This window comes from Sarcophilus harrisii, chromosome 4, assembly GCF_902635505.1.
Source record: "Sarcophilus harrisii chromosome 4, mSarHar1.11, whole genome shotgun sequence".
In the NCBI taxonomy this organism is placed as follows: domain Eukaryota; kingdom Metazoa; phylum Chordata; class Mammalia; order Dasyuromorphia; family Dasyuridae; genus Sarcophilus; species Sarcophilus harrisii.
Window position 1 is genome coordinate 257706626 of NC_045429.1, and position 15746 is coordinate 257722371.

Here is a 15746-nt window from a genome sequence, read left to right on the forward strand (position 1 = left end):
CCAGCTGACATGGTAATGCTCAAAAGGAAAGTCCCTAACAGATTAGTAATATTGTCATCTTTATTATAATTGCTTGACCTATCTAAGAGCAATTGATATTTTTCCAGATGTTTAGAGCAATTTACTTCCTCCTCTGTTAATCTGGGCAGTCTATATTATTGTAGGTATTCCTCCATTTTACTTGGTTTTATCAAATTTATTGGCATAAAGTTTGGCAAAGTAACGCCTACTTATTGCTCTAATTTCCTCTTCATTGGTAGAAAGTTCTCCCTTTTCATTTTTAAGACTAACAATTTGGTTTTCGTCTACTTTTTCTAATCAAATTTACTAAAGGTTTATCTATTTTGTTGGTTTTTTCATAAAACCAACTCTTAGTTTTGTTTATTAATTCAATATTTTTTTTTACTTTCAATTTTATTAATCTCTCCTTTTATTTTTAGAATTTCAAATTTGGAATTTGATTGGGGATTTTTAATTTGCTCTTTTTTTTAGCTTTTTTTAGTTGCAAGCCCAATTCATTGATCATCTTTTTCTGTATTTTATGCAAATAAGCATCTAGAGATATAAAATTTCCCCTTACTACCACTTTGGCTGTATCCTACAGATTTTGGTATTTTGTCTCATTATTGTCATTCTCTTGGATGAAATTAGTTATTGTGTTTATGGTCTGCTGTTTTAGCCATTCGTTCTTTAGAATGAGATTCTTCTTTAGTTTCCAATTACCTTTTGGTCTATTTCCCCCAGGCTTTTTATTGAATGTAATTTTTATTGCATTGTGATCTGGGAAAAAAATGCATTTACTCTTTCTGCCCTTTCTGCATTTGATTTTGAAGTCTTTATGTCCTAATGATATAGTCAATTTTTGTATAGGTTCCATGAACTGTGGAGAAGAAAGTGTACTCTTTTCTGTCTCCATTCAATTTTCTCCAGAGATCTAGCATACCTAACTTTTCTAGTATTCTATTTACCTCTTTAACTTTTGTTATTTAATTTGTGGTTTGATTTATCTAGTTCTGAGAGAGAAAGGTTGAGATCTCTCACTGTTATAGTTTCACTGTCTATTTCTTCTTGCAGCTCTCTTAACTTCTTTAGGAATTCGCATACTATACCACTTGGTGCATATATATTTAGTATTGATATTGCTTCATTATCTATGATACTCTAGCAAAATATAGTTTCTTTCCTTATCTCTTTTAATTTGATAAGTTGTTGCTTTTGCTTGACCTGAGATCAGGATGGCTACCCCTGCTTTTTTTTTACTTCACCTGAAGCAAATAAATTCTGCTTCAGCCTTTTTTACCTTTATTCTGTATGTATCACTCTGCTTTAAATGTATTTCTTGTAAACAACATATTATAGGATTCTGGCTTTTAATCCAGCCTGCTATTTGCTTATGCTTTATGGGAGAGTTCACCCCATTGACATTTATAATTAAAAGTACTAATTCTCTGTTTCCTGCCATCTTATCCCCAGATTATACTTTTCTCTTTCCTTTTTCCCTTTCCCTCCTCCCCAGAATTTAACTAGAGTATCACTTGCCTCAAATAGTCCTCCCCCTCTAGAATACCTCCCACTTTCTCATACCTTTCCCCTACTATTTCTGTTTTCCCTTCTATTTAGCTACCCCATCCCTTTTTGCCTTTCCCCTCCCACCTTTCAATAAGATGAGAGAAGTTTCTCTGTAAATCAAATGTCTAATATTTTTTCTTTGAGCCAAATCTGATTAGAGTAAGATTCACACAATGTTCATCCCTCCCCCTTCTTTCCTTCAGATATAATAGGTTTCCTTTGCCTCTTAGTGAGATGTAATTTCCCTCATTTTATCAACACTTTTCCCTTTTTCTGTACAATCCCCTTTCCACTTCTAGTTCCTTTTTTTATATTATAACAGTAAAATCAAATTAAACATGCACTCTCTATGTATACACATAACAGAAATACAGTTCTCAAGAGTTCTTTTTATTTTTTTATGCTTCTCTTGAGTCCTGTATTTGGAGTTCAAATTTTTTGTTTAGCTCTGGTCTTTTCATCAGAAATAAATGAAATTCACCTGTTTCATTGAATGCTCATCTTCTTCCCTGAAAGAAAATGCTCAGTTTAGCAGGATAGTTTATTCTTGACTGAATTCCAAGTTCCTTTGCCTTTCGCAATATAAGATTCCAGGCCTTTTCATACTTTAAGGTGGATAATCCTTATTGTGGCTCCTCAGTATTTGAATTGTTTTTTTCTGGTGGCTTGTAATATTTTTCCTTGGTCCGATAGTTCTTAAATTTTGCCACAATATTCCTTGGAGTTTTAATTTTGGAGGTGTCTTCCAATAGGTGTTTGGTGAATTCTTTGAGTGGCTATTTTACCTTCTGATTCTATGACAACAGAGGAAATCAATCTTTGATTTCCTGAAAAATAGTGTCTAGGCTCTTTTTTTCATCATGGTTTTCAGGGAGTCTAATAATCCTTAGATTGTCTCTCCTAGATCTATTTTCCAGGTCACTTGTTTTCCCAAGTAAGTATTTTATATATTTTTTGTTTGTTTGTTTGTTTTGCTTAACTGATTCTTGATGTCTCATCAAGTCATTTCCATTATTCAATTCTGATTTTTACTGAATTATTTATTTTGTTTTACTTCTTTTTGTATTTGGCCAATTGAGTTTTTAAATGAGTTGTTTTGTTCTATGGTGTTTTTTTTTTCCCATTTCACAAATTCTATTTTTTAAGGATTTATTTTCCTTTTCCATTTCACAAATTGTGTTTTTCAGGGAGTTGTTTTCTTTTTCCACTGTTTCAAATCTTTCTTTTAATGAGTTATATGCCTTTTACAAACCTTCTTGCAAAGTTTTCCTTTCCTTTCCCCATTTTTCTTCTAGCTCTCTTTTGAGATCCTTTTTTAATTTCTTCTAGGAGAGCCTTGTGTGATGGGCATCAGTATATACCACTTTTTGGGTCTTCATCTCTTTAGTCTCCTTGTGGTTTGAAATTTGTTCCTCTTTCACCATAAAAATTATCTGTGGTCAACATTCTCTTTGCCTTTTTCCTCATTTTATTAAAAAAGTTGGGAATCTGCTTTTAGGGTAAGGGAGGTTTTCCAAGCTTCCTCTACAAGCAGCGAAGTGTAGATTCCTCCTTGTAGATTCTCCACAGCACAAGTCTTTGCCATCCTGCAGAGCCTGCACCCTGCCCCAGGTCTGAACTGGCATCTGTGCTCTGCCTGCCTACACTTGGCCACATCCCTCTGTGCCCACCTGACACAGACCTTTTCTGGAGATCTTCGAAATTATCTTCTGTTGGTAATTTGCTGCACTCCCAATATTCATAGATTCTGCCAGTCCAGAACTAATTCAGAGGCTGAATTTACTAATTAGTTGAGGATTGTGGGAGAAGATTAGAAGTGTGTGTCCTCTCTGCCATCTTGGCTTCACCCTCCTTTTTTCTTCCTCCTCCCCAACTCCCTGCTTGTCATTTCTTATAACACAATACTATTCTGTCACAACTATATCCCTCAGCTTGTTCAGTCATTCCCTAGTGATGGAAATCCCCTTGAATGCTATCATCTTAAAGATAGATTTAGAGCTGGATGGGGCCTCAGAGCACGTCTAATCTAACCTCTTCTCCTGTTGAAGAAATTGAGGGCATGGTGGAAATAATTTGCTTCAGATCACACAGATAGTAAGTTTTAGAACTAGGATTCGGTCCTCTGACTATAAAACAAACATTTCTTAAGCATTTGATATGTTCATAGAACTTTTAAAGTCATTATGTTGTTGTTGATGATGATATACAAAGCTTTATTTAGAAAAGGAGTTAGGGCTTATGATTCATCTCATTAACTTATGGTTATATGGGGCTGTATTCCAGGGTTCATGATTTGACTCACAATATATATGAGTCCAGCAAGTGATGGCCTATTATTGAAATTCTGTATTTTCTTTGTTCATAAATAGTTGGGGGGGGGGGCGGCAAATAGTGGCTTTTGGGAAAAAGTGTGGAATTTCCAACTAAAGCTCCATTTAGCTCTTTATAAAATCAGAGAAGACCTTTAAATGGTTAGCCAGTTTGTTCGTTACAGAGATGATTTTGGTTTCAGATCTGTTTGTTGACACTTTGGGGAATGTAAGTAAGGGCATCTAATGCAGGCCCCAGAAACTTGTGTTTCTGGCACGTCAGAACTTTAAAGTTAACCCCTTAGGCACCAGAGGCATGTGATTATTCCTCCTCAAGCAGCTGTTTGGCTAGACCTCTGGAAAAGGCTGCTCATTTACCAACCAGTGAGTCATTTCTTCTCTGGCTCCTGCTGATCCTCTCCTTTCCCATTCACCCCCTCCTACCTCCCCCAGTTGCAGACCTAGTGGACTGGACAGGCTCCCCATTTGCAATCAGGCAACATTTTTTTATGTGGGGATCTCTTTGTCGGTTTCAGATTTTCCATAGCTTTGTTTCCTTAGCAAACAGCCACCAAGTTGACGAAAGTTTGCATTGAACATGTAAAACTGGGGAGGAAGGAGATGTGTGTGTGTGTGTGTGTATGTGTCTTTGGATTTCTATCCTCACACAGCCAGCCTTTCTTTGGCAGGAATGCCTCCTCTACTTCAGATTTCCATAGACAGACACAAATCTTTTTTTGTGGATAAATATACATTATTACTTCATGTAGGAAGAAACTGTTACTTCCTTGGGGTTTTTTCCCCCTTGAAACTGGCTTGAGGCTTTACACTCTTAATGTGAGAAGAGAGAGGCTGTAAGTTGCCCTTTGCCTAGCCTGGCAGACTTTTAATTGGCTCATAACTGTCAGGAAAAACACCAGGGTGATGAAGATAAAGAATGTGGGTTTGAAGCATTGATCAAATATTGAGACAAGGATGTCCCCTGATCTCTTTTATCTCCTGCATGTGTGAGATATGGAGACCACAGTCAGGAAGGATCACAAGTGTGATCTATTAGAATAAATAAATCTCCTTTGAGAATTCTGGGCATTTTAAAGAAAAAAGGGAAGAAAAATGAAGAAAGTTGTATTCTTTTCCCAACTTTCAGATACTGGTTTTCTGCAAAGATTCTCATTCCCTTCTCTTCCTGTCTCAACTGTTATTTACAATTCTGATTTGCTTTGCTAAAGTAGAACCAAGCAATCGGTCTTTTGGTCTAATGAGATTCTGGTGGTTTGGCCTAGTGTTGCTTGTGAAGATCGCGTATTTTAAAATCAGCAGGAGTCTGGAGTTCAGGTTAGGGGAAAATCGTCAGTCTTTATTCTCAGTGAAGAAGGATCGGAGGTGGAAGAGAATCGGCGATAGCAATGTGTGCAGCTGAGTCAAGAAGCTAGCTAGACCCGCAGCCACACGACCAGCAGCTAGGAGAATGGGAACCCAGGCCCAATCTCTCCCAGCTTCTCTTCCTGTTCCTCTCTCTGCCTCCACCCACCAAAATCGTCATTTCCTGTACAACACATCAGGACTTGCACAGAGAGTGGGCAAGGACCATTCTTTATCCAATCATGTATATCAATAGAGTATAGTCCAATTACTATTTAGCCTCATGTACTTGGGACCTTAGTGCATCAAGCCTCAGCCCATTACATAGTTGCTGGTAATGATGATGATGATGATCATATCCCACCTGGGGTTTTCTTGGCAAAGATACCAGAATGGTTTGCCATTTCTTTCTCTGACTCATTTTACAGATGAGGAAACTGAGCTACTAAGTTCCTGAGGCCAACTTGGAACTAAGGTCATCCTTACTGCAGGACTAGCGCTCTGCCCATTGTGTCACCTAACTGTGGAATCACAGTAACACAAATAAAATGCAAGCTGCAAAGTCCTAGACCTCTCCATCTCAAATGTTCAACCAGTGCCCAACAGGTGGTAGAGCCTTTTGAGTTCATATTGCCTGATGGCCACAGTTGACCTCAATGTACTTGACCCAGCATCATAATGTCATTGGTCCTCTTCAAGTATGAAGGATAAATTATAACATACAGATCTAATATAGCAGAAGGAAGTCCATTTTCATGACTGCCTTTTCTGTGGAGTTTACTTCATGGCTCATGAGGTTTGTTAAGAACTAACAAAGAAAACCAGGAAGTTTTTTTTAAGGAAGTATGGAGTTTATGGGAGTAGGCTGCATATTACAGTGAAAAAAATAAACCCAACTCACTAGACTGAGAGGCTAGACTTGGGTTCTTGTTGTGGCTCTGTTTCTGTAGTCATTAATTCCTTTTTAAGCTCCTATTGTGTCCTAGGCACTGTGCTAGGTGCTGAGAATACAGATAAAAAGAATGAAACAATTCTTACAATGAACTTACATTCTAATGGGGGGAAATAACAAGTACATATAAAATTATGTGTGGCACATGTAGCATTAAGAAATATATTCACATATACACAAATAATGTAGTTACATACAGGGTAATTTAGAAGGATACTAACAGCTGGAGAGGAACTAGGAAAGGATTCATGAAGGTGTTATTTTTGCTATATTCCTCTGATGAAGAGGTATGGGATGGGTGGGGCCAAGGGCTGGGAGGGTAGTGCATTCCAAGCATGGAAGATGGTCTGTGCACACAGATGGAGTGATGGTGTGATCTTGAGTAAATTATTTAATCTTGAAATTCACTTAATTTTTGCGTTCTTGATTCCTGATTGCTGACACTCCCTATTCTACACTCCAGTTGCCAAGTATTCTTGAGAGTATTTCTCCCATCCACATCCCTGTTATCCTTCACCTAGCTGTTAAAATAGTGTCCTGATAATTGCTTTCTGACTCAAATCTTTTTCCTCTCTAATCTATCTGCATGGCTGTCAGAAGGATTTTACTGAACCATAGACTTTCTCTACTTAATGAATTCCAATGGGTGTTTCTTACCTCTAGGTAAGACCTCTAGGATCAAATACATATTCCTTTGTTAAGCTTTTAAAAACTTACACAACTTTGCTACAACCCACATTTCTAGCTTTATTAGATCTATTGCATGCCCCTTCACATGATTCTTAGTCCAATTAAACTGACCTTGATATTTTTCACATACTTCATGCTATCTTTTGTCTTCATGTCATCACACAAGCTGAACTCAGGCCTGAAAGGACTTCTTCCTTACTCCTCTCTCTTAGAATTTCTAGTTTTCTTCAAAGTGGAATTAAAGTACTATCTTCTATATAAAGCCTTTCCTGATATTCCCACTGCTAGTGTTTACCCCCACTAAAAACATTATCCAGCATATATTTAGTATGTACTTTGATAGAAGTGAACTTCTTGAGGCTAGAGACTATCTTATTTTTTTAAAACCATATTTCCTAGCAGAGTGCCTGACATAATAAGCATCTAAAAAATGCTTGCTTGAATAATATGAGCCTCGTGTCTCTTAAGCAAAATTAGGAAATTGAACTAGAAGATCTTTGAGGTCTGCTTCCTAACTTGATGGAAAGGGTATTTTATTCACTATACTAAGTGACTGCTATTTGTCAATAATCCTGGGGATTATTGTCCCATTTTACAAATAAAAAACTGAACCACAGAAATTTCCTTTGAATATTAAAAGGATATTTATGTGAGAAAGGGTTTAAATTTGTTCTTTTTGATTCCAGAGGGCAAAACCAGGAGCTATAGGTGGGAGCTGGCAAAAGAGACTGATATCAGAAAGAAATTTTGTAGAACTGTCTCAAAGTAAAATGCAGGCTGCCTTCAGAAGCCATTGTATTTTGTATTACCTTCACTTGAGGTCTTTAACAAAAGCTAGAGGATCACCTATTTGGGTTTTGTTATAGTGGGTATCCTTTTCTTAGGTATGGGTTGGGCCAGATGATTTTTAGGTTCCTTTCTAACTCCAATTCTCTAATAACAGGAAGAGACCAGTGAAAACTATTCTTAGCATATGTCCCATCCAACCAAGATTCAGTAGCATCTTTGTATTCTTGTGGTTATGTTTACATATTTTGAGCCTGAGAGTTAAAAATCACTGACTTCTCACTAAACAATCTTGACCTCCCATTATTACCCTTATACCTAATCTAGTTGTAAAAGGCAGTCTGACTAATGAAAACCACTTATTCCTTGATTCCATTCACTCAGACACTCTTGATTGTCTAACTATATTTGATCGTGTTCTCCAAAACTATAGGTCAAATTTATTGATGTCAGGAATAGAGTACTAGAACACAAGGTTGGTTGCTTAGTTCCATTTTATGTTTAACTCTTCTCAGTAGAATGTGATCTTCATAAATGTAGAAAACGTTTTATTTTTGTCTTTAGTTCCCAGCATAATGTGCTGTATGCAGTAGATGCTTAATAAGTGTCTATTGCATTGAATTGTTCTTGAACAGCTTCATCATTTGGGCCTGGGTCTTTTCATCTGTAAAATGAATATTAATGATGTACCCTTCTCAGCCTCCAAGAATAAGGATAGAGACTTTTGACTGTACCTGTGATTTAATTGGTATGAAATTTTCATTGGTAGGGAATTCTCAGATGAGGAAATTCTCTGCCAATGCAGGTCGGCACCTTTTATGAAACAAATACTCTTAGAAGGTTGTTTAGAGCACTGAATGATTAAGTGACTTGCTAGCTTATTGTCTTCAAGGTGTTTTTTGAGGCAGCTAAGAACCTTGGGCTTGGGTGAGATATTTGACTTCAGATTCTTATTCAGCTATCTATGAACTCAAGAATACTAGGAAAGGAATAAAATTCTCAAGTCATTTGGAAAGAAAGGAAATTTGTAAAGTGCCAGCTTCTTTGTTACTTAGATCATTTGTGGTGGTATGAAAAGTGAAATGGACTTTTGATATTTCCAGTGTATTGGACAGTACCACCAGAAGCAGAAATGACCCCTACAATATTTCTCAGGTCTGTTTTCTCTAATTCTTGTCTTTTATTTCCCTCCCATAGGAAGGATACTTAACAAATCCAAGAAGCCTCTGGGAAAACTACCCTCATGTTTATCTCCCGTAAGTATTCTCTTGGTTTAGTACTCAGAACAACATTTTGCTAGTTCACTAGTTTCTTCTAAGGAAATTATGTCAAGAGCCCCCAAGCCAACTGGGATCTGCACTGGCTCATGCACACCCCTTGCTCATTTAGTGTGTTGTTGTAGAGAAGTTATTGGCACTGTTTGGTTGTAAGTAAATTGGTGTTTTCTCCAAAAACCCTTTGGGGTTAGCATAGATTCTTAGTATCCTAAATATGAGAGGTCATTAAATCCATTCCCCTGCTGCCAGGAGTGACTTGATCTAAAACATATTAGGCAGATAAGTAAATAAGTCTCTAAACTTGACACTGTCCCTTGAGGATATTATAATCTCCTACTCAGTTGACCTTTATTTCTACCCATCCTTTTATAGCACAAGTGCCTTTTTTTCCTTCTCCTGCTTGTTTGGTCTTTAGTGAATTTCATTCTTTTCCATATTATGTACTTTATCACTCATCTTCCCAATGTCTTTCATCTACATATGGAAGCAAACCTTGATCCTCAGAGGTTCAAGGCTGTGCCAGTTCTACCATAGTGAATAGACTTCTGCTAATAATAATGGTTAAAGTACTGGATGTGGAGTTGGGAAGACCCAGGTGCAAATCCTACCTGTGACACAATAGCTGTATGACCATGGGCAAACCCACTAAGTTTCCACTTTCTCACCTGCAAAATGAGACATTAGTCTTTGATGGCCTTTTAAGTTGTTTACATCTCTCAGTCAGTGATTCAATGTGTCTAGCTGGGACCTGTGGGAAAGGCAGGCAGTCAAAGGCCAGTCTAGCTAATAGAAGTTTGGAGAGTTTTTATCACCAAAAGGTTGACTTCTATATGATAGGATTTTCTAGCCATAGAGACTCAGGAAGACTATTCATTAAAGTTAGGTTATCTGCCTATGTCAAACATGGATTCTTTAAATAAATAAAGTGTGTTTGAGTTTTTAGGCTAAATAACCTTTAACCTTTGCTATCCACTCCTTTGTAGCATTTTAATCATTTATTTTATTTTTCTTAAATTCTTTATTTCCCTTTAAATAGGGGATGAGGGTTGAGGAGGATATGGAACATGGGTACATTGAATATAGAGGAAGCCAAGAAGTAGACTCAATCAATATAGATGTGATGGTATCCCCAGGTCTTTTCTTCTGATTTCCTTTCTCAATTCCTTAAAATCAGAGTTGTGCCGTTGTGATTTTGTTTTTGATTAACCTGACAGGACTAAATTTCTTTCCACTGAACTAAGAGAACTTGGGCTCAGATCCAAATTCTGAGATCATCTGTATGATTTTGGCCAAATCATTTAAATTTTCCTGGGTCTCAGTTTCCTAATTTGTAAAATGAAGGGGGTTGGATTGGATGGCCTCTGAGCTTTCAGCTCTGGGACCTTGTTATGACTAGGCCAGACCTCTCTATGTTCTTTGCTCTTATGTTCCAGCTTCCAGGTGAAGTTTTTCTACCTTTGTCAGCTGGCATACTGGCTACATGCCCTGCCGGAACTATACTTCCAGAAGGTGCGGAAGGTGAGTAGCCCTTGATTCCTTATCTCAAAATGGCATAGCAGGGCCACCTTCCCATTTAGGATATCTCCCTATTTTGCTTCCCAGCAACTCTCTTATTTCCTGCTACTGGGAGGTAGACATTATTGGATAGTGGGTTGACCTATGTTTCTTAGTGTTTGTTTAAAATCCTAGATAACCATCAGGTTTATTCTAGGATGATAAACCATTTATTCCTGGAATTTTCTCTATTTTCACACTTTCCTTCCTGGTTTGTCTTTCTGACCTTCTTCCATCAAGCCGTGAGGCTATAAGATTTGGGAAAGCCTTTTATGAAAATATCCTCCCAGCAGTCTTTTCATAATTTTTTATTGCTTTGCATTTGATAACATTATCCCCCTAGCCTCTGTTCTGTCTGCACCCATTCCTCACCATTTTTTCCTCAAACCAAAGCCACTGCCATTCCTTTTCACTTGTAGCAGGCTTCCTACTCAGAATCACCAATGCTAAGTCAGCCTTTCCCTCTTATGTCTGCTAACAATGGGTATGAGGTTAGACAGCTCCAGATGGATTCTCTAGTTGATTCTTGCTCACCGTATCCTTGGGCTTTGGTTCCTTGGGAAGCGGAAATTCACAGTTTGGTCATTTCTGTTTCCAGGAGGAGATTCCACGTCAGCTGCAATATATCTGTCTGTACTTGGTTCATATAGCTGGAGCATACCTCTTAAAGTAAGTGGTACCAACCGCAGTCTCTCCTTTCCATGCCATTTGAGTCCTCTTCAGTTCATGTTCCTGCCACAGAGTGCCAGGTGATTGATGCCAGCAAAGCTCATGCCCTTAGGATTCTTTGATTCCAGTTATTTGTATATGAAAAAGGAAGAGTAGATTTCTCAAGTATCAAGCACTGTTCAAAGCATAGGAAATAAAATAGAGAAAGCAGAACAGTCCTTGATCTCGTAAAGTCCACTTTTTTTTTTAATTAAAGCTTTTTGTTTACAAAACATATGCATGGGTAATTTTTCAACATAGTCCCTTGCAAAGGCTTTTGTTCCAAATTTTCCCCTCCTCTCCCCTCCCCTCCCTCAGATGGCAGCTAGCCTGGTACATGTTAAATATGTTAAATCTAAAATATGTATACGTATTTATAGTTATCTTGCTGCTCAAGAAAAATCAGATCAAGAAAGAAGGAAAAAAAGCTGAAAGAAAACAAAATACAAGCAAACAACAACAGAGAGAATGAGAATGCTCAGTTCCCACGGTGTTCTCTTTGGGTATAGATTGCTCTCTTCATCACTAAACAAGTGGAACTGGTTTGAATCATCTCATTGTTAATGAGATCCACTTCTATCAGAATTGATCATCATACAGTCTTCTTGTTGCTGTATATAATGATCTCCTGGTTCTGCTCATTTCATTTAGCATCAGTTCATTTGGTCTCTCCAAGCCTCTTTGAAATCATCCTGCTGATCATTTCTTACAGAATAGTAATATTCCATAATATTCATATACCACAATTTATTCAGCCATTCTCCAATTGATGGGCATCCACTCAGTTTCCAGTTTCTAGCCACTACAAAAAGGGCTGCCACAAACATTCGTGCACATACAGGTCCCTTTCCCTTCTTTATAATCTCTTTGGGATATAATCCCAGTAGTAACACTGCTGGATCAAAGGGTATGCACAGTTTGATAACTTTTTGAGCATAGTTCCAAACTACTCTCCAAAATGGTTTAAAGCCCACATTTTCATTAAGGGAGACTATACATATAGAAGAGTTGAGCTTCTGGATAAATGAGGGTCCTTAAGTCATAGTAGCCAGTGCAAATGGCAAGACTTCATTGAGTTTCTGACTGAATGTGAATCCAGTGTTGTCACGTCTGGTGTTGTCATTAGGAGGGTAGTTGAGGCAGTTAACCTAAGAATCAGTAGTTAGTAAACGTTCTTAAGTGTCTACTATGTATCTCACATAGGCTATTTCAGGAGACTATTAGGTGTGAACACTTAAACCTTGGAAATAAGAGTGATACAAGTGAAGGTTTATTTTTTTATTTTGTTAATTGGGTCAATTTAAGAATATGATCAAAAATTTTTCAGTTTAATGCAGCTTAAGTGTATGAATTTTTGCAGAGGATAGGAAATCAGTTGTTAAAAACATTTACTCAGTAAGCCACTGGTTGTATCCATGATAATTGGTGACTCATTTTCTCTTTTCCTTTTTCTTAATAGCCTGACCCGCTTGGGCCTGATCTTGCTGCTGCTACAGTACATGGCTGAGTTTCTCTTCCACATGGCACGGCTTTTCTACTTTGCAGATGAGAACAACGAGAAGTTGTAAGTGCTAATGAGAAAGGCTCTGCCCACCAACCACAGGAGGATAGACTTAGGACTGAGGCAGGGGAAAAACTTTAAAAAATGTACCTTCTATCCTCTAAGTAACATTCAAGTTGCTCAAATATCAAACCATACCCTGGAGCTGACTACATGTCTCTTAAGAGCCCTAGGGATCTTACTTCAGCTACTTCTTTCTTTGTGACTCACACATGACATTACAACTTCTCCCTCCCTCCCTTATTCCATCTTCAGTTTTCACCTCTGCTTTTGAAATTTTTATCTTGTGTACATTGTGGAGATGGAGAACCATCCTCTGAGTCAGGAAGACCTGGGTTAAAGCCCCCTTTGACACATATATTGATCTTAAGCAGTTCAGCTGGTCTCTCAGGATATAACAACTGATTGAATATGGTTAGACTCCAGAACCCCAAACCATAACCCAAAAAGAATTCCTTCTACAATATACCAGAGCAGCATACCAAGTGTACAGCATACCAAGCAGGCCCATACTTCTTGAAGATCTGTAGTGTGTCTTCCACTTATGGATAGTTCTAATTGTTAGAAAGTTTTCATAAGGAATTTTTTTTGGTGACTTTCTTTTTCTGAAATATGAAGGTACCATCTGGACTGCCTACTTTAGAAAAAACAAATGAGATTAAAGTAGTAATAATGATGGTAGTTTACATATAGTGAGATAATATTTGTAAAACACTTTGCAAAATAAAGCACTGTATTAATGCTAGCTATTGTCATCATCGTTTGCATAACATTTTGTGTACTTTGCTTCATTTGATCTTTATAGCAGACATAGGTTTTAGATCTGAGGGGGACTGTTAAATTACATTTAATCCAATGCTTTAACATCACAAATAAAGAAGCTCAGGCTTCCCAAAGGGAAGGAACTTAATAAATGGCACAAAAAGTGTTAAGTTTAATCAGGAGTCAAACCTTGTGGCTCCAATTTCAGTGATGTCTTCTTCAGAAGTGAAAGCACTTTCTAAGTGTACAGTGATGTACAACTGTAATTATTCTTGTTATTCCTTCTGAGTAGTTTATAATCTCCTCTGTCTTTGTGTCTGTCTCTGGGTCGGTCTGTCTGTCTGTCTCTCTCTCTCTCTCACACACACACACACACACACACACACACACACACACCTTTATCCCTTTCTTGGGGCTCCTAGGGGAAATAATTACTCTGAAGCTTAGTCACTTTTTTCCTTCTTTGTGGGCAGGTTTAATGCCTGGGCAGTAGTGTTTGTGGTCACCCGCCTCTTCACGCTCACCCTTGCTGTATTGGCTATTGGTTTTGGACTGGCTCGGATGGAAAATCAAACTTTTGAGCCAGAGAAAGGCAACTTCAATACCTTGCTCTTCAGGTGAGCTGGGTGGTACTCTAAGGGAATAAGTAGGAATCTGGACCCCTAGAGGGATGAGTGACTGGTGGATTCTCCTGGTTGAGGAGGCAGAAGTCTCTGAATTGAAGGATGAAGGATGAGGTCATAACATTCTGTTCTTGCCCAGACCCTAAAGGCAGGAGTCTGCCAAAAATGATCCGTTTCCTTTTCATGCTCCTCGCAGTATAGACAAATTCCCTGGCAGGATTGCTTTTGTCTGTTGCTTGACCTCATCACCAACATCAAAAATAGAATCTGGGTCTCATTTTGTCTCTTGATGACTGGATGATTCCTGAGGCTGATACCAGTGTGGTCCCAAGTGCCCCTAATGGTTGGAGTGGGGATTGTGGGGGGCATTAGGCCTGCTCCTTCATCCTTTTTAGCCCAGGGAAGCAGTGAGGACCTTGGGGCCTCTGGTCTTGAAAGCTGGCTCTTGTTGGTATTTCCCAGGCTGTGTGTGCTCCTGTTGGTGTGTGCCTCCCAAGCTTGGATGATGTGGCGCTTCATCCACTCCCAGCTGCGGCGCTGGCGGGAGTACTGGAACGAGCAGAGCGCCAAAAAGAGAGTGATGGTTGCCCCCAGACCGCCAGCCAAGCTAATCAAGAGGGAATCTGGTGAGTGCCAGGATTCCCCCTGTGGAGATGAGCTGGGGTTCATGTGAGATGGGTGGGGAGGGATGCCAAGGCCGAAGGCTCTTTGGACCATGCTGGTAGGATGGGGCATGGCAGGCTCCTCCTCTGTTTCCCTGTCCCTTTGCCTCTTGCCAGGACCTGGCTGGCCCGTGCCTGGGCTTGGGCCAGGGGATAGTCTGTGGGCGGTGACAACACTGACTCAGCTGGGAGTGCTGCTTCTTGCTGCTTGGGACAGGGAACTCTGATGGGAAAAAAAGCTCTCTAGGGTGGCTTCTGGGAGCTTATCCAGGAGCAACTGTAGCCAGTGCCCTTCCCCTTTCCCTGCTCAGCAGACTGTCCTCACCTGCCCCTTGCCTGAGGAACTCCCTTCCTCTATGGCCACTGGGTACCAACTTTCTCCTCAGGCCTTTAGTACTTAGGATTGAAGTGGATGGGGAGCGCAGCTGTGAAAATGGGAGTCTCTCTCTTTCCTTCCTGCTTCCTTTCCTATAAAGTTCAGTTATGAGGAAAGTGATTGGTCAAGGCTTTACTTCCTAACCAGTCTTGGTGGCAGCATCTATTCTCTGATTTAGCTGCCCTTTTCTTGGGAGCCAGAGAGGGTTAATCCTATTTTTTTTGATATACTGATATAGGTTTAGGATGGGGATCATACAGAACCTTGGCAGGGCTTGGGCTCCTAGGAAACTGTAGTTTCCTACAGTTGTAGTGCTCCATAGTGTCAGGAGGACCTCAGAATGCCCCTCCCACCCCTGACACTTTTTCCTTCAAAAATCACCCTGAAGGGAAGCACTTCACAAGGCAGTCTGGAGGGGAATGCTAGAACAGGAAAAACAGAACTGTGGGGAGCTAGCTGCTATTTTTCTTTTATTCTTAGGACCTGGAAATAATTTTTCCCTTCTTGGTTGCTCTTAAATCCTGTGATTTTGTCATTCTGTGCTCCTAACCCAAC

At 39.1% G+C, this 15746-nt stretch overlaps 1 protein-coding gene across 1 annotated transcript in view; it reads left to right on the top strand.

Moving 5' to 3' along the window:
- The window catches only part of TRAM2 (translocation associated membrane protein 2), a 107262-nt gene that overhangs the window by 85850 nt on the left and 5666 nt on the right, over window positions 1-15746 (top strand). Inside the window, exons 5-10 of the mRNA XM_031964726.1 lie at window positions 8866-8924; window positions 10379-10463; window positions 11098-11168; window positions 12667-12771; window positions 14004-14147; window positions 14616-14779. Of these exons, the coding sequence (XP_031820586.1) occupies window positions 8866-8924; window positions 10379-10463; window positions 11098-11168; window positions 12667-12771; window positions 14004-14147; window positions 14616-14779 (628 nt within the window). The remainder of the gene's footprint in view (window positions 1-8865; window positions 8925-10378; window positions 10464-11097; window positions 11169-12666; window positions 12772-14003; window positions 14148-14615; window positions 14780-15746) is intronic.